The 19,316-nt window shown below is 37.0% G+C and overlaps 1 protein-coding gene across 1 annotated transcript in view; it reads left to right on the top strand.

Annotated features, from left to right (window-relative positions):
* Positions 1 to 19,316, top strand: part of Znf385d (zinc finger protein 385D) — a 315,456-nt gene that overhangs the window by 286,524 nt on the left and 9,616 nt on the right. The window contains exon 5 of the mRNA XM_028760641.1: positions 10,394 to 10,627. Coding sequence (XP_028616474.1) covers positions 10,394 to 10,627 — 234 coding nt within the window. The remainder of the gene's footprint in view (positions 1 to 10,393; positions 10,628 to 19,316) is intronic.

Genomic DNA, 19,316 nt, shown 5'->3' with positions numbered 1-19,316 from the left:
TTTTTAAATTTCAGTGATAGAAGCCCTAAAAAATTATTGAAAATGTTTCCATAAAAATCAAAATTCTCTTAATCTTTGTAAAGGCCTTTGTTTGTAACTAATTCCATCATTTCTCAAGTGGAATGGTCTCTCTGGAAATTCTGTTCTAGCAGCCTGAAGTTAATGAGTGCCTTACTCCAACCATCTGCATAGTGTACTGTGGCATAAGCCCTTTGGTTATGTTATGGGTTCTTTCTGATGGTTAAACTGTTCTTCCCAGTTAATTCATAAAATTGTAGCACTGAATTGGAAAATATGAGTAACTATTGTACAGGCACTAAACGCTTATGAACAGCTAGGGTAATGTTCTAAATTATACCTGTACCAAGTATTTCATCAGGCTCTCTCCATTATGAGAACATTTCCTTATCTTCATGAACATTCCACATAGAAGAACTGATCATTATTGAGGAAATTTTTAAATTTTATATTCTGCTCAATATTTACCTAGACTATATTTCTATAGCATATTCTAAGTCACTTGGCATGATCATCTTCTAACTTCTCTACATATAAATATAAATAGGTAAGAGGTCGCCTATCTTTGTGTTCAGTTTCATTCAGCAAATCTTTTCAACTTCATGGCATGTTGTGCTATAATTTCTGAGAGATACACAGCTATTATATGAGTTAAGGACACAAAGGCCTTCTTATTCGTTCCCTAGAATATTTGGCCAGAGGAAAAATGCTGTTGCTATATGTTCTAAGCTGATGATTAGCAAGTCCTATAGCTGCAAAAGCAAACCTTGACACTTTGCCAGGTATGGATTCAAGACTTCAAATATATAGGCTTCTGGGTTAGCAAAATGGGAACTTACTACCATGTATGGTACTTTTTTTCACCTCTAAAAGCTTTTGAAACTTGGGAATCACTATCCACAAATGATTTTTTTTCTTTTGTCCTACTGAGAGAAAATATCTAAGAAGCCTTAAACGGGTTACTTTCTAATCTCATGACATCTGTGGTGGTTTGAATGAAAATAACCCCCATAGACTTACAGAGAGTGGCATTATTGGGACGGATACCTTGTTGGAGAAAGTGTGTCAATGGGGTGGGTTTTGAAGTTTCAGATGCTCAAGCTAGGTCTAGTCTCACTCTCTTCCTGCTGCCTGCTGATCCAGATGTAGAACACTTATCTCTGCAGTGCTATCTGCCTCTGTGCTGTCATTCTTCCCACCATGACAATAATAGACTAAACCTTAGAATTGTAAGCCAGCCCCAATTTAATGTTTCCTTATAAGAGTTGCTGTGCTCATGATGTCTCTTCACAGTAATAAAAATCTTAGCTAAAACAGCATCCAGTTGTGTAAACTTCCTTCAGGAGACACTAATTATTTGTTATTGTTTTCTTTTCTATTTCCTTTTAATATTAGTAGAAATAGCACAGAATCTGACAAAACACTCATATTTATCTTGGTGCTTATTAGCTCTGTGACCAATGGCCAGATCCACAAAGATAGACTGAGCCAGACTAATGATTGACTTACATTAGTTTAGGTTCATTTCAGAGAGAATGAAACAACTGGATTTAAGGAAGCCTTTAAAAGGGAAAACAGAAAATGAATTCTCTTAGAAACACACTCTAATTAGGGAGATGAAACTCCATTCCTGTTTAAAGAAAAAATGCTTCGTTTTACTGCTGAATGGAAGATCCATTGGGCTCTGCATAAGAGATCTGAATGTGTCTTCATATATCCTTGATTATAACAATTACTTTAAGACCTGCTTCTCATGACAGAAATGCACATAATGTGCTTGGTACCATTAATTATACTTGTCTTGTGCACATGTGCACTTGCAAAAAACACTCATACAGCTAGCTGTATTTGTTATTGCTATTATTAGAATATAATATATATTATATATATATATGTATATATATATATATACATATATATATATATAGTTTATCTATAGTTGAAGACAGTCTGACATGGGTGCTTTGGAACTGAACTTTGTGTTCTTCTAGACAAACAGCAAGAGCTCTTAACCCCTGAGTCATCTCTTCTAGCCTCACTTTATTGTTTGTTTTCTACTTTTCTAACATTAATTTCATGGGTGATTAATTTGTCCTGGCTTTCTTGAGACACACAGACAGTCCATTTTTGCACAAAAGGTCCCATAACCCTGAACTCCATCAGTCATAGGCAAACAAGGACACTAACCCACTCAATTCTCAATTTTCTTTTCTTAAGTGTGTGACTTGCTTGCTAAGTGGTATTTAACTTCACAGCTGACACTAATAAATTTGAGCCAGAAACTTATTGGCAGTCATATCCTTTGTGATTTTGAAGTATGTTTTTCACAGCTGCAGTAATGCCTGGTGAACTGTTAGAAAGAAAACATTCAGGCTCCCACTCAGTCTATGCTGAATCAGAGACTCCTGGTGGGATTCAATATCTCCCTTAAAATGTCCCTGTGGTCAGGATGTCAAGGGAAGTTCCAGGCTTACTAATTTACCGAAACATAATTGTGCTTGGTTCTTGAATGTTTCTTACACTGTGCCTGTCATAGTGAGACACTGTAAAACAATGAAGTAAAGAATGAAAGTATTTTCAAAGTATTTGGAGAAAGTCAATAAGGGTGGAAACTTAGTTCAGGAAGCGAAAAATACTTTGTTTATTCAACTGGTCAGTTTTTGGTCTAACAGTTGACAGAGATAGAAACACAAATTAAGAAAATGAAAAATGCCTAATATCACAAATCTAACAACATTATCTTTTTCCTAACAGATTTTGGTCTAGTTGTGGTATATTAAAACAGGAAACATATAGGGAATGGAATTAAGAAGCTGAGGTTTTGATGTGATGAAGTCTTCCTTTAATTGCTTATCTTTCTGTTATCAACATAGAAAATATAAGAACATGAAGTGAGGCTGGCAGGGAGGGGGGCACATACACATAAAGGCTTTCTCCCTAGGCTTGTCCTTCTATGTGAATTCCAAAAAGAGGAGAAAGGAAAAGTTATCTGTAGAAGTAGACCTTGTAATAGCATCTAATAAACATCTCTGTCCTCCGTTTTCTGAGGTAATTCAATGTAAAGCCCTGTAACTGTTCCTTGACTGTAGAGTGCATGAGCCACCTTGGGTCCCAAAGTGTCTTCCAACACAAGCACACAGGCCCAGAACATACAGTCTGGCTAACTCAGGATTCCAACTCATGTTTATGGAAGCATTGCCATTTATAGTTTGGAAAATTTACATGAAACTTATTTGTGACTTTTACCAAAACATCAGGCAAAGCTGCACGTATTCTTAACATTGTCTGTGCAGGTTGCCAACATCACTCATTTTCATGTCCAGCTTCTATTGGCTTGTTTGTAAGAAATATTTACATAACAGAGTAACCTACTTTTAGGTTACATCTCAGTTGATACTAGTGAGATCCTGTGAAAGATCAAGGATATTTCAAAGCTGTATAGTATAAAGATATAAAATATACTTCATCTATACCAGGCCAACTATTGGACCCTCTTAAAGAGGGACACTGGACAGGTTCTGATGACTTGTTTCTCTAATGCTGGCAAGAGCTGCAGCCTCTCTCCTGTGCTAGATCCAAATTCCCTTCACTCTCCACTTCTCACGAGTAACACACTTAGTTGCCTGAATCCAGCACTTTTTATTAGAGAAATTTTTGAGACAATGTCCTACTATCCAGTGGGAGGTGAATTAGAACTCATGGTCTTCCTGATTTCTTCTGTCTCATCTGATTCTTTTTAGTATATTTTGTTTTATTCTTTGAGAAATTCACATACAGCTCCAATATATTTTGGTTATATCAACTTCTACTCTCCCATTCTTATTCTGCTACCACAAGTTCCTCTCAAATTTATTGATGTTTTGCTTTTAATTATCTTTGAGTCCAATTAATGCTTCTACATATACATGACTGGAATATGCTCAACCTACTTGGGGACACATACAGCAAGAATACTGGTTTGTCCTCCTCAGCAGCCAATAGTTACTGAGTTGGGTTGATCATTTTGGCCATGAAACACACCCCTTTTCTATTTCATTCCCCTTTGTCCCTCATTCTCTCTCTTTCCTCTCATCTCACTTTGTATCTTTAGTTATCTTTTCTTCTTTTTCTTTTTTTTTTTAACATAGGGTCTCATGTATCTAATAGACAGTTCCTAAATAACCATGAATGATTTTGAACTTCTGATCTTCCTGTCTCTACTTCCCAAGTACTGGGATTACAGATGTGTACTATTAGGTATCACTTTTAAGCAGTGCTGGAAAAGAAAGCATTGAACTCATGGATTTCTGCAAGCTGTATTTTATTTTGATAGCATATTTGAGAATTTCTGTATTTGCTTAATAGGAAGACTGAGAGTTAAAATCACATGGTGATAGGAAAAACAAATCAGGGTAATTTAGAGTCTTCTATCCACAGGAACACATAATACATACTTTATAGTGAGAGCACTAATCCTTTGTGCCGATGAGGAGTTAGTAGGACCTAGCTGTGTTTCCAGACTTGGTTCTAAAGTCCAACACTGGGGGAATGCATGTCTGAGTAACATGCATTTTCTGCATTGCTATACTGAATTCAAATTGTGGGTAATTTCTAGACTCATTCAGGCTTTTCAGATTAAATAAACTGTATTTAGGATAGTTTTTATGGAATATGGGACTATAAATGGGCCACTCTGAACACTGACCTACATAGATTCTTTCATTCTCAATTAAACCTCACTCCACAAAGTATTAGTAATCTATTTGGATGGCAAGGCCAAATAGTAACAGTAGCATTAATGAATATTTACTATGTGGTCCTTGCAAAAAGGCAGCACAGAAACACAAGCTCTTAACATTCTTCCTCCTGAATCTCAGTCATATTTTCAGCTTCCTGTCACATATACTGTTTGTAGAGACACTGACTGAACAGTGAATACACAGAACTGTGAATAGCTTTGCATAACACTGGGAAGAGTGAATATTTACACCTTGTCTTCTGTATTTTGTGGTGGTGAAGATATACTAAAGGCCACCATGATTCTTACCATTTTGCCTCAGAGGTAATTTAACAGATAGTGCTTTCTTCTTTCTCTGTTATTCTGAGGGAATTTGAGCCGAGCATAAAACCAGGATTAGACAGTCATGACTAGATTATAATATGATTATTTCCATTTCAAGGCAAATGTTTGAGATGTTATCTTTTAGATTTCATGGTAATTCATGACTCATTCAAAATCGTTTGCAATATCTAACTTTATCAGGGTCAGTGCAACTAAAACACTGCCAATGCAGATCACTGTGCTACCTGCTACAGATCTATCATCTAGAAAGCTCCAAATTCTTACATTGCTTAATCTCTTTGGAAAGCTGGGTATAAAAATGATGTGTGGTATTCAGTCTTTTATGAGTTAAATGACTTAATACTTCCAAATGCATTAAAAGGTGCCTTGCAATGTTTTTCTTCATTTCTTTACATACATATTTATTAGATGCCTGGTTTGTGCAAAAAATAAATACAGTAATGAATAGAGCAAATGAAGAGTTGAACCTGTTGTGACTCTGTGCTTGAGGCTTCTATAGTGTTTCTCTAAGCTCTTCCATCAGTAAGCACATGATCTGTGTTTGAGAATCTTGCCACCCATAGAGGTTTAACATGCAAGTTAGCAGCTTAATATAAAATACTGATAGAATTGCATTTAAAGACGTGAGTCATTTCAGAGTAAGATGTCAGACTCAAATTTGGAAGTGAGCTAATGAAATATCAAGTTTAAATATTTGCTTGAGGAAAAAAGCTTGACCATGGAAAGTTCTCTGAAACATTTTTTTTTGTTGTTGTTGTTCAAAAAATTGAAAGCTGTGTTCTATAGCTCTGGATGGCCCTTCTTACAGTAGCTGCAATTTTGTTGGTGACTCCTTTTCATTTCACTTAATAAACTTAATTTTAAGTGTTAAACTTACAGATAGATGTAACAACTCTCCATACCCTATACCTAATGTTCTTTATTGTTAGTATTTCATGGTGCTATGATACGTTTGTTAAAACTAGTGAACTCAAGCTGATATGCAACTTCCTAAAGCCATTGCATTATTCCAAGTTCTTATGGAGTGCTCTGTGTGGGTGTTGCTTGTTTGCATCAATACTATTTCCTTTCATTCAGTTACCATGTGTCTTTGAGCACCCTGCAGTATGACAGTTTCTAAAACTTCCCCTGTCTTGACAGCCTTGACAATATAAAGGGGATCATGGGTCAAGAGGAAGGTAGAGTGCATACAACTTTAGGTTTATTTTCTGAGGCTAGACAGAGGTTGTAGGTTTCAAAGATGAAGGCCATAGGGAGTTTTCTACCTCCTGACATGCTGGTAAACTTATCAACTTTGAACATTCTTTCTCTTTTTATTACATTTGTGTGTGTGTGTGTGTGTGTGTGTGTGTGTGTGTCCCTGTACTGTATATGTATGTGTTTGTCCATCCATTCATCTAACCATTCATCTGTCTATCAGTTTTTCTGCCTGTATGTATGATGTCATGGCACACATATGTAAGTTAGAGGACAACTTGAGAGAACTGGTGCTCTCCTCACACTTTGTGGAGCACAAGGATTAGCATGGGTTATAAGGCAATGGAGACAAGTGAATATTCGCACTGAGTGAGTCACTGTAGGGCACGTGGACTGTGCTACCAGACAGGCATGAGAACTGGTGAAGTGTGGTACAGTCAAACCATGGGAATCTCAGAGATCTGAGATGGTAGGGGTGGAGCTTCCCACTCCCAGTCTCCAGTGCCTACTCTGGAACACATAACTTCCATCCCCAACTGAGAGAACCACAGACACGCAGTCATGTATCATAGCACGTGGAGCTCTTCTCCATGCTAGTGAAGTATGTAGATAGCCTTATCCTCAGTCAATGACCTTCACTTCTTGGATATTTTCACACCTTTCCCCTAAAAATATTTACTGGTTCACCCTTAATAAAGTGTATGGGTCTACATCTACCCCCAATAAAAAAATATGAATGAACAAGCTTATATCATCTCAGAGATCTGCTTCATTAAAGGTTGTGATGAGGAAAGTCTTTGTCTAAAAGAGTCATGAGATTAAGACTCCTAATGAAGGTCTTTTCTTTTCTCCTGCCCTTTGACACTAGGCACTTATTCCCTACTGGACCTGTATTCTGCCAGGCCTGTGCTGCACTTTCCCTCCCTGACTACTGTGCAGTCTGACGTTCTGAGGGTAAACATGGACCTTGGACACCCATTCCTGACCTCCTTCCTGGGCCAGTAGAATAGTAGTGTCTGAGCACCCTGAGAGGAGATCCATTCCAGACTTTGCCTTCTTTTCCCATCTTGCACACAGCAGTGCTCTGACACCCCGAGAGAAACTTTCAGACTGATGTGGTTTCTCTGTTACAGACTTTGCCCTACCTTCTCTGAGCTTGTTATTGGCAGTATGTAGAAACTCCCAGCAAAGAGGCAGAATATGATGTCACAAGCCATGACCAGCCTGAACATTCTTTTAATGGGTAGATAAGAATTATGTGTAATTGGTGATTTAATGAGTCATATTATAGGAAAACATCTTTTCTAATTTTATTACCGAATACATATTGATTGATTTTTTGATTAATTTATAAAACATAGAAAAATATAAGATAATATATTTGTCTATTTATCAATGTATAGAAATCTTCTGTTTATAAAACCAAGACATACAATTAAATTCAAAATTAACAAGATATAGCTTTGTATTTTTTTTTCAAAATTTCCACAAACTTAAAAGTAATAAACACATTCTCAGTTATGTAGTCAAAAATAGGGAACAAAACAGACATGTGGGAGGGTAAGCAATTAGCCATGAATTTCAAGAAAATTGTCTCGTGAGGAATCTCCATAAAGATATTAAGACCTCAATAAGTTTTATGAGCCCAACCTTGTGACTTTCCTTTTACCTTAGTCTTTGGAATAAATGAACATTACCCTCTGAATGCAGAATACACTAGTATAACTATAATCGGGATTAGAAGAGCATGTTTATATTTTATAATTGACAAACAAATTTTACCAAAGATAAGGACTGTGTCAGTACATAAAAGAAATATACTGATCCAGAGGAAATGCTATTAGTAGGAAGCCATTATCAGGGAAACCTTTCCCGTGGTCATTCCGTGCAATAAATACCCACAGCAGTGCACTCTGACTTGACATTGTGTTCACACTGGGTTTAAGTATGATGTTTACAATTATCACTATCCATAGAACATAGGCCAAATAAATTCAGTGATTGTACTTCACAGTTGCTTGTGATCTTATCAATGATCTGTCAATATCATAACAAAAATTTCCATTTACATCAATTTTTTTTGAAATTTTCAATTTCTTCATTTTATGAAATATTTTGCCCTGCCTAATGTATTCTACTGTGTGGCCCTGGGACATTTCCTTAAAATCTGGAGCTTATTGATTTTCCTAGCCCAGTTCAAGGCTGAATGAAATGGTTTTAAAGATTATGTAAGATTAGCATTTGGTAAACTGGATGGTAGTAATAATTTCAGAGATAATAGTTTTCAATGAGTCACTGGGTACAGTGAACAGCTATGGAAATATATGAAAGGTATTCGTTTCATGCTACTTCTAGATTCTTAGAGATATTTGGGGGTTATTGTCTAGCTTTGAATAATGAAGTATATTGGACAAACAGAAGCCAATCAGAAATTGGGCATCTTATGACTGGAAAGACACTCAGTGGTTCAGAGCCCTAAAAAAAAGAGTCACCTAAAAGTCCTTTTTTTTTGTGAATGACAAACAGCCTCAATTCATAGCCCTATACCTAAGAAAGAAACGCATAATTTAGAAATAATCCTTTCTACAATATGAGTTCATAATAATTATTTAGAGAGCTAAAGAGATAGCTCAATCAGGTCCCTGCTGTGCAAGCATGAGGACCTGTGTTTGACCAGAACCCACATAAAATAGCTGAAATGGTGGCCAATATTTCATAGTCCCACCTATGTAGAAATAGAGACAAGCAGATCATTGAAGTTCCGTGTCTAGCTAGCCCGCATTAGTTGGCAGCTAAGGGTTCATACCAATGAAACCCTTTACCAAATAAACAATATCTGAGGTAAATCTTAGCCATTATGCGTGCACACACACCCCTCGACACACATACCACATACACGATGTATATAATAGTATGTTTTTACTCAAACCTACACCATTGCAAACAATCCCTTATATACACTGGAGAAAGCATTTAGTCTCAAATATTCAGTGTGCTGTGATACAGAGACCATGGCAACCTATAAAAGGACATGTGGAAGGGCAATTTAAGAACAGCTAGAAAGGCAGAATGGGATGTTTGAGAGACTGAAAGGTTAAGAATCAGCTGAGAAGCAGAAAAGATGTGAGCACAAACAGTATCTAAGTACAGATCTTATTTCCAAGTGATTATAAAACATGATGAACATTGTTAATACAGAGATTGACATATATTTGAGGAGTTCAGTACATCATTGATGGAAGTTAGAATGAGATAATTGCACTTTGAAGATTGATCTCTCTAAATTTAATAGCAGACTTTGGAGCCAAAGGCTTGTTTGGTTACAGCACATCAACATTTTCATGGACATTAACTTGTTGAAACACTAACACAGTGTAACAAGCCTCGGATGCCTTGAGAGTAGTGTATATTGACTGAATATACCTGCCATGAATCCCTGCATACATCCTGAACACAGTATACCTTTAATAAATATTCACACTAAAGTTCCACTTGTGTTTATATCAGTGATTTTGATATTGGGTATTGAGCTATACAATTCTTTACAAGTACAGCCATGTTATCAATGAGCTGCTGAAATAATCAGAGCAATTTGACACCAGCATGCTGTATATTTTTTTCTGAATGTGTACCAAAAGATGAATGATATCATTTATAGTACTTATTTATGTATATGTTTATATACAGAAATAAATGTCTTAGGAAAATAGGAAGACCGGACTAAGAAAAAGGAAAACAGTTAAGAACACTTATCTTCTGCCTCTATTAAATTTTTAACACACCTTCATAGTAATGCTATGGTAAGACTTTAACATACCATCAAAATTACTCCATGGAGGCAGTGTGTTCAGGGAAATTTGTGTCATGCCTATTTTCCCACAGAATAGTTTCTACTCATACTTGTAGATATTGTGAAGCATTGTCTAACTTTTATTTAATGTGTAAAATTAATATCGATCATTTGTAACAGATGTCAGGATTAATTCACAGGTGACAGACATTGCAGCCGAGCTATTATCATTATTAGCAGAATGTAGCATCACTAATGTGCCTTTAAGTAGCTAATGATGATGCCATGCTTTCCTAACTCTTTGTCCTGTGCTGTTTTGAATACAGACAGTGCCACAGGGACACACATAATACCAAGAAGTGTCGAAATGCGCAAGAGCAGTGCAGTAACAACTGAGATCACCTCTAAAGTGGAAAAAAGCCCCACAGCAGCAGCAGCCACTGGCAACAACTCAAGTCCTTCCACGGAGACTGAGGAAGAAAAGGCGAAGAGGCTGCTTTACTGTTCTCTATGCAAGGTGGCTGTGAACTCAGCCTCCCAGCTGGAGGCTCACAACAGTGGTGAGATGCAGGCCTATTTTTGTTTTTTTGTTTTTTTATCTCAACTACTCTGCAATTATCTTCCTTTGAACAGATTAGATCTTTTGAAGCAGAGAAACCAGCAGTGACAGAAAACTGTCAATTATTATGTGGAATTCATCAGCCAGTAAAAAATAAAAATAACTAGAAAAATATTTATGTTTGGACAAATGAAGCTTTGTTAGGCTTGAGATGTGTGTGTGTGTGTGTGTGTGTGTGTGTAACATCAGAAAATAAAATGTCATGCTAGAATATGGTATTTATGTGCTTTCTACCTTTGTTTGTATATTACCACACACTTCCTTCCAAATGAACCACCCCAGGCATAGTTCTTCTTTCTTTCATTTTTTAATACTACATGATATCTGAGCCAAATTTGTACGACGTGTTCAAGTGTGTTCTTCAAAAAACTTTTATTATATACACCAGCACCAATAAGGCATTAATCTTTTGACTGAGGTTCAGAGAAGATCATGGGACCAGCAATCAAAAGCCTGGTGCTCTTACTAAGTATTTTTACAGGAGTTGTCTCTAGCTCTAATTATGAATATGCATGTTTGTGTAAGGGTGTATACATGCATGTGGATAAAAATGTTTTAAAGAGTATGAGGTAAAAGATGTTTTAATGTATATGGAGCTGAAATTACCAGGGTTTGGGTACTGGGAAGTAAATTTAAGTCTGTTAGATGCTTGTCTTAGTTTTGGTTAGAATTGTTGAGATGAAACAACACAACTGAAGTTAACTTGGGGAGAAAGGCATTTTTTTTTTGGCTTATTCTACATCATTGCTCATCATTGAATGAATTCAGGACTGGAACTCAAAGATGGCAAGAGCCAAGAGGCAGGAGCTGAAATAAAGACCGTGAAGAATTGCTACTTACTAGCTAGTTCCTAATGGATTGCTCAACCTGCTTTCTTATAGAACCCAGGACCATTATCCCAGTGGTGGCACAAGCCACACTGAGATGCTCCTGACCCATTAATCACTAATTGAGAAAATTATCTATAGTGGAGGCATTTTCTCATCAAGGTTCCCTCCTCTTGAGTGACAATAACTTGTGACAGATTGACATAAAACTAGACTCCTCAATGATCTTTAGTGCTGAGTCATCACTCTAGACATTTTTGCTTTATTTATTTTATTTTGAGAGAGGATCTTACTGTGTCGTACTGTCTGGCATGGAACTTGCTTTGTAGACAAGGCTAGCCTCAAATTTACAAAGATTCATCTGCTTATGTTTCTTCCCTATGAGTGCTTATATTAAATGAGTGAACCACCATGCTCAGACTAAACATTTTTAAACAAAATGAAGCAAACTAGAATATGAAGATTCAGGAAGCAATTGGTTTTTTAGTTATTGTTCCATTGAGTTGCTTTCTGTGTTTTTACGTGTGTGATACATACACACACATACATACATACATACAAGCAAACATACTCATGTGTGCACAGATATGTGTATGAGTATATGTATGTGTGCACAGATATGCAAATATACCTCTTTCTATCTTTTTAATTGTATAGTTAAAAACAGAATCTTTCCTCTAAAATCTTAGTTGAGTGAAAAATCAACTTTACCTTAAAATTCAGACCTTGAGGCTGGGCTCTGTCAATGGATACAGTGTATGGAGAAGCACTGTGATTCATGACCTAATTTCATGTTGCTGACATAAGTTATACCACTGACTAGGGATAATGTCACATGGGTTATATTTAAGTGTTGACCCCATGCTTTAAGAAGTGACTGAAAATGGGACATAATTCCTTTGGTTGCAATCAGCAGATTTCATGAGTTTGTAAACAGAAACACAGACAAGCTTCTCGCCCAAAGTCAGGATCTACACCATGCAAATCCACTTTGATGAGTAGACATCAAGAGCCAGTAAACACCGTCAAAAGCCATTTGTATCCTCAAAGTCTGATCATTCTATATAGTTACAGATGATTACATTCATTATAGAATTGGTGAAATTTACAACTCAATCATGCCTGCGTGGTTTGAATTTACAAATTTATATGATTTGGGGACATCTTCAATTCTTCTAAGAAATATGTGATTCAAGGGCTGAAGAATCAGGCTTCATTTTATCACGGGAGATCATTATTTTTATATTCCAGTTGTGTGTCTTTATTTCCACTTTGCATGCCAAACTGCTCCCATGAAAGCATAAATATGTATTTATCCAAACGCCACCCCAAAGAGTTTCAAGATTTGCACCTAAAGTCTGGACAAGTGTCATTTTAGGAAGAAGCAGAGATAGAATGCTTGGTGGTCTTTTGATGAGAGAGATGAGGATAGCCTCGCATCTGGGAGTTAAAAGAATGAATGGGTGGCTCTTGTTCCTCATGCACCTTTACAGGACATATTCCTTTGGGACCAGCATCCTGTCCTGGCAACTGCAGCTACCGCTCTGCTTGGGAAGCTTTTAGTTTTCTTTTTCCTTGCATTTTTCTTCCTGAATCAAAAAAAATGTTCTTATCTGGAAAGTGCCACCAGAGTTCCTGGCTCACTTAGGTCTTGCCCTACACTCAAACTATAAGGCTGTATTGGGATTAGAGGTGACAAATTAAAAGGACAAAAATAGCCAAGAACTTTTTTATTCCTTCCCAACACACACTGCATTTGATTTGCAGTATTGCTCTATTTTTGTTGACTTCAACAGTGTTAAGAGGCCACAGTGTCTAATCTTCATCTACCTGGATGCAGTAATGTCAGTATCCAAACTCTTAATTCTTATTCACATGTGTGTGACTTCTGGATCTTTTCCTTACAGTCTACAGAAGTAGGGAAGTCTAAAAGGTTAGTGTAAGAAAAGAATGGCTCCATATGCAGCACAATCCTGCCATGAATGGATGCAGAGTTGAAGAATTCAACATAGAATTGCTGAATAATATTTATTGTGACTTCCTAAAGTAGTATATTCTGAGACAGAGACCTGACAGCAAATAGGTATTTAAAGAGTAGAAAGGCCAAAGCTTGGGGTCTAGGAAAAAGAAAAACAGAAGAAAAAGCACACAACACAAGCTGCTTCATTTAGCCAGTTTTCAATTTGGACTGTTGGGGTGACTAGGCAAAATGGTTAACACTGGGGGTCTAGAAAGATGAATCATATGGTTCAGTGGTTGAGAGTGCTTGCTGTGCTGCCATAGGGGCAGGATGTAATTTCTAGTACACGTGGCTGAACTTCCAGCTCCCAGTACCCCACCCCACCCCACCCCACCCCCACAAACACAGAAAATACACCTTTTTTTTTAGCTTTCCACTTGTTCATTTTTGACAAAATATAATAAGATAAAACAAAATTCATTATATCAAGGCTAGAAAAGACTACCTAACAGAAGGAAAAGAGGCCCAAGAACAGACACAGGAATCAGAGAACAACTTGTTAACAAGTTCAAGAGTTCCCTTAAAAATAGTAAACTGAGCCTAGCTCCACAGAGACTTAATATGTCAGGGTAGGATGATACCAAAAGGGAATGATGATATCATCCTCTCAGAGGAGGGGGACTATGGGGAAGGATTGTGGGAGGTAGTAACCAGAAGTGGATGTAGTGAGTGGATTGTAAAGCGAATTAGAAAGAAAGAAAGAAAGAAAGAAAGAAAGAAAGAAAGAAAGAAAGAAAGAAAGGAAGGAAGGAAGGAAGGAAGGAAGGAAGGAAGGAAGGAAGGAAGGAAGCTAGGCTGAAAGCTATAGTGTATATGCAGAGGATCTGGTACAGAATCCTATAGGGCTTGTGCATGCTGCTTTTGTCTCTGAGCTCATATGAGTCTTGGTCAACTGATTCAAAGGGCCTTGTTCTCATGGTATCTTCCATATCCTCTAGCTCTTGGTATCTTTCTGCCCTCTTTTCAATGAGGTTCTGTGAATGTTGAGGGGAGAGATTTTATTGAGACATCCCATTTAAAGCTATGTGTTTCAAGTATTCTCTCTATATATATTGTCTGACCATGGGTCTGTGAATCTGTTTTTATCTGCTACAAGAGCAAGCTTCTGTGAGGATAACTAAATAAGACACCGATCTATGAGCATAGAAAAACATCATATAGAAATATTTTATCACTTTGTGATTTATTGATCTCCCTCCTCCTCCTCCTCCTCCTCCTCCTCCTCCTCCTCCTCTTCTTCTTCTTCTTCTTCTTCTTCTTCTTTTTCTGACTAGTCTCTGGGTTATCTATCCTCTGATTCTTATCACACAAACAGTGTCAGACATGGGTTCTATCTTGTAGAGTGAGTCTCAAGTCAAATCAGACATTGGTTTGTTCCCACAATCTTTGTGCCACAATTGTCCTATCATACCTTGCTTGCAGGACAGATTGTAGGTCAAAGGTTTTGTGGCTGGGTTTGTGTTTACTTTTCTCTTTTCTCTTTACTCTTCTCTTGATATAGGTGTCAAGTCTCCCTGTAAACAGCAGTTAGACTTTTCTATATTCAGTGAGTTGCGTAGAAGTTGTACTTGGCAATGTGACCAGGGTGTCAGTTTGTGGAAGAAACCTATTGTCTTGACAACACCTTGTGGTGTTTTTTGGATTGCCAGAAGTCATAAAGGGACAAGCTAATGACTAGCAGGTTATCATTCTGAAATGGCCTGCCTTGGATTATTATATAATCTGAGACAGGTGCATCCTTATTCAGCAAAGATGTAAGGGATTTATTTTAGGAATGATTACTGCTATTAATATGCTTTTCTTGTTACTATTAAACATATATAACAATCACTAAGCAATAGCATACCCCTTTGGAGCAGATCTCTGTAGGTCCACAAAAATGTACTGTCTTGTAGTGATGCTATATAGACAAACAGATGACTTCCTAAGTCTTAATGATGATCCCATAAGAATTCCTAAAATTATATCAGTGGTCATTAATCTCTTTTATAATGCTATTATAACTGCTATTAGGTTCCTTTCTGATAGTCAAAACTGCAATGAGAATTCTGCCAGCATCCCAAGTGTCACCAGTTAATTGCTCTCAGATAGCAACCAGACTTTCTCCTACTCAGAGCACATTCCAACAGGTTGTAAAACAGTTAACCAAAGGTCATAAAAAGGGAATTAATGACTTATAATAGGTGCTAGGACAGAAGATAAAATATTGACTGGGTTTATCTATACAAAACTTCACTAATAACTTAGTTATGGTTTTACACCTTCAGTGAACCTGTGGAGCTAGACAGGTGATGGATGTTTAGCCAGATAATCACTCCTAATTGATATGCATGTAAATGTTCTTTGTTGTAAATTTCTATTTTAATTTATGATTTGATTTTTTGTGTGAACTTGTGATGAAGTTTGTAACGTGACCATGTATTCTGAAAGATGCATAAGCACTGAAGACAAAGAGAAGTCTCTCTCTTTTCCTTTTCCCCACCTAGGAGAATTTTTCCCTTACTAGAATTTTTTTTCCCTTTCCCCACTTAGAAGAATTTTTCTTTTCCCCACTTAGGACCTTTCTGCTTTTCCCCTTAGATAGCTTTCATAGGAAACTTTTAAGTACTTGGTAATAAATGCTATAACTTCTTCTTCTTCTTCTTCTTCTTCTTCTTCTTCTTCTTCTTCTTCTTCTTCTTCTCTTCTTTTTTGGTTTTTCGAGACAGGGTTTCTCTGTGTAGTCCTGGCTGTCCTGGAACTCACTCTGTAGAACAGGCCGGCCTTGAACTCTGAAATCCGCCTGGCCCTGCCTCCAGAGTGCTAGGATTAAAGGCATGCACCACCATTCCTGGGCTATAACCACTTCTAAGTGTCTTATTCTTCCTGGGACTTCTGAGCAGCAGGTTGAAAGTTAGAGCCCCACAATTACTGCTGTGATAACACAAAGGCTATTTATTTAATCCTTTGCTGTTTTTAGGAAGAGGTACTAAGTGCCAGAAATGACAGTTTCTGGCCTCTGAGAATCACAGAGGGCAGGTCAGCTACAGTAGCATAGTAACTTAGACTTAGATAAGTAAACTTTTTTTTATACAGCAACCCTAAATATCTCCTGAGACAAAGTTCTTACCCCTGAATCTCATGTAAGAGCAAGTCTTACCCTCCGCCAACCTCTTCCCCCTCCGCTGCCTCAAGAAGGACTGACAAGAAACAACATCCCCTGCCTGGGCTGCCCCCTCCCCCCACAGGGGATTTCATTGAGTGCAACCCAGTCTCAGTACTGGGAGCCTTGTTTGGTGACAAGAAATAGCCAAATGTGATTCTGTGTGCCCTATTAGGAGAGTCTATTAAGATGTACTTCATATGTTTTAGGAACAAAACACTAAGTTTTGATATCATCCCTTAAATGGCTCTCAATTCCAGTTGTCTCTTCTTACATTCCCACTCTCAACTCTCTCTGCCCTTCCCCACCTAATCCTCCCATTCCTGTCCTCACCCACTCCCAGTCCACCCAAAAAATCTATTCTGTTTCCCCGTTCCTGGGAGATCCATGTGTCTCCCTTAATTGTTTCCTTTATATCTAAATCGCTGGGTATATGGATTGTAGGCTAGTGTCAGAATAAAATTAATCTTTAAATCAAACCTTATTTGAGCAAGAGATATAGCCCAGTCCAGCACTGAAAGTAGAAATCTTCATTTTACATAAGACCTTCCTCTCTTGGGTTTGAAAGAATGCAGAGCTGAACTGACTCTAACACTGCTTTCTTGTCTTTATAACCATTGTTCTACCATTGCTTATTTGACATCTACTGTGATATTTCTAAAGGATATAGTGTTGGAGGACTCATGAGCCAAACCTTCACTATGCACAGCTTTTAGAATTGCTAGTAATGTACTGACAAAACAAAATTCTGTAAGTAGAATATATATATATATATATTCTGTAAGTAGAATATATATGTGTGTGTGTGTGTGTGTGTTTGTGTGTGTCATATATATATATATATATATATGTGTGTGTGTGTGTTTGTGTGTGTCATATATATGTATCATATATACAAATATGATATATATCTATCTTTATAAGATCATACATATACATATAGTCAAAATAGTGTTTGCAAAAAGAAAAGGTAGTGATATTTTAGAACGGTTACTGGTTTATTTCTAATACTTCAAAATTTACTTCTAATCCATGACAACTGATACAAGCAAATTTGGGTAATAGGGATATTTATTAAATAGTTATAATGCAGCCTGGTAGAATCAATTAGAAATAATCTAACATTTAACATCAAATACATAGATATTCTTCTTATGAGAATATAGTCTGGGATATTGTCTTCTCTAAGTCATATTTCTCACATCTATCTCTCAGTAATTAATAGTTTTATAAGACCATATGACACTGTTTAAGAGTCAGATATTGAGGTACCAATGTTTGCACAAGCACAGTTGCTAGCATGTATATGGGGACTAGTCAAGCTATTCTGTTGCTTCTCTTCATACCTTTTGCAAAGGTGTCACTATCTTACATTGATTTGTATTCTATGCTGTTGAATACAGGATCAGAGCATGAATTCCTGCTTTGCCATGTTTAGAAACTCTATGGAGCTGATTTGAAAATCCATAAGACCATGCAGAGAAGTTGAAAGAAAGCACCGTGGGGATCTAGTTTTTCCAAGGAAGCAGAAATTCTCCCTTTAAATTTGCATGTGACATAAACTGACTATAGAAGATGCTTTTAAAATAGAAACTCCTCTTGAATATCCTACTTGTTGCAAACATTATGATTTTGTTTTCCTCTACATTTTGTTTCCTCTACTTGATTTTGTTTGAAGTGAAAGAGAAAACTTTCAAGTGATGAAGCTAATGACAAAGTTGGGCAGATTAGTTTGATAATTACATAAAACAATGACCCTGATTTTGCTAAGCCCAGGCAGAGTTTGTTCTAGCCCTCACAAGTTTTATGCATACAAAATATCACTGTCAATGAGGAAACCTTACAAAATTTTAAGATATTTGGAAAATTTGGTAATTTTTAAAGTGCTTAGAGATTTCTCCTTTTATGTTAACAAAATTAAACTGAGAGAAGAGAAAGAGAATGCCATCTAAAAGTCATTGGGCACATGGAAAACTTAAAATGAGACATACTATAAATAGAACACTCAAATAAAGACCAGCATTACTTTCCACTTTTATTGCTGTGGACACTGAGGCATAGAGAAACCTAAAACAGTTGATGGAGGAGGACTATAGCAACCTTACATCCACAGTCTAAAAGCACAACTGTTTTGAGATGAAAGAGTTCATAATTTCAGCTTTATCTAAATTAATACCTAATGCCTCAACTAATGCTGCTTGATCATTTACTGAGAGTTCGATACTGATAATATAGCTCTGAGTAAGACCTGGCTTCTGCCTTCAAGTAGCCCTAGATTAGGACAGGCCAAGAATATGTTGAGATTTAATTCATGCGAACAACTAACTTAAGCTACTCAGTCATGGTAAGTGTTCAGATTTTATTGCTTTTATTATTTTATTATTTTTATTATTGAAGTCCCTTGCTCTGCAGGTTGAATCTGACAGTAAATAAACAGAGAAGTATGTTTCCATCATTAAGAGCACATCCTGCTCTTACAGAGGACCTGGGTTCCTTTCTAAGTACCTGCATAGTACTTCACTCAAGTTCTAAGTGATCTACTGCCCTCTTCTGGCCACTGGGAGTATCAACACACATACTTCATGTAAACCTATGCACACAAGATCACACACACATGCACGCACACACACACACACACACA

Source organism: Grammomys surdaster, unplaced genomic scaffold (genome assembly GCF_004785775.1).
Source record: "Grammomys surdaster isolate TR1022 unplaced genomic scaffold, NIH_TR_1.0 126546, whole genome shotgun sequence".
NCBI classification, from domain to species: Eukaryota; Metazoa; Chordata; class Mammalia; order Rodentia; family Muridae; genus Grammomys; species Grammomys surdaster.
Note: the sequence above shows the minus strand (reverse complement) of the source record. Positions and strands in the feature narration are given on the sequence as shown.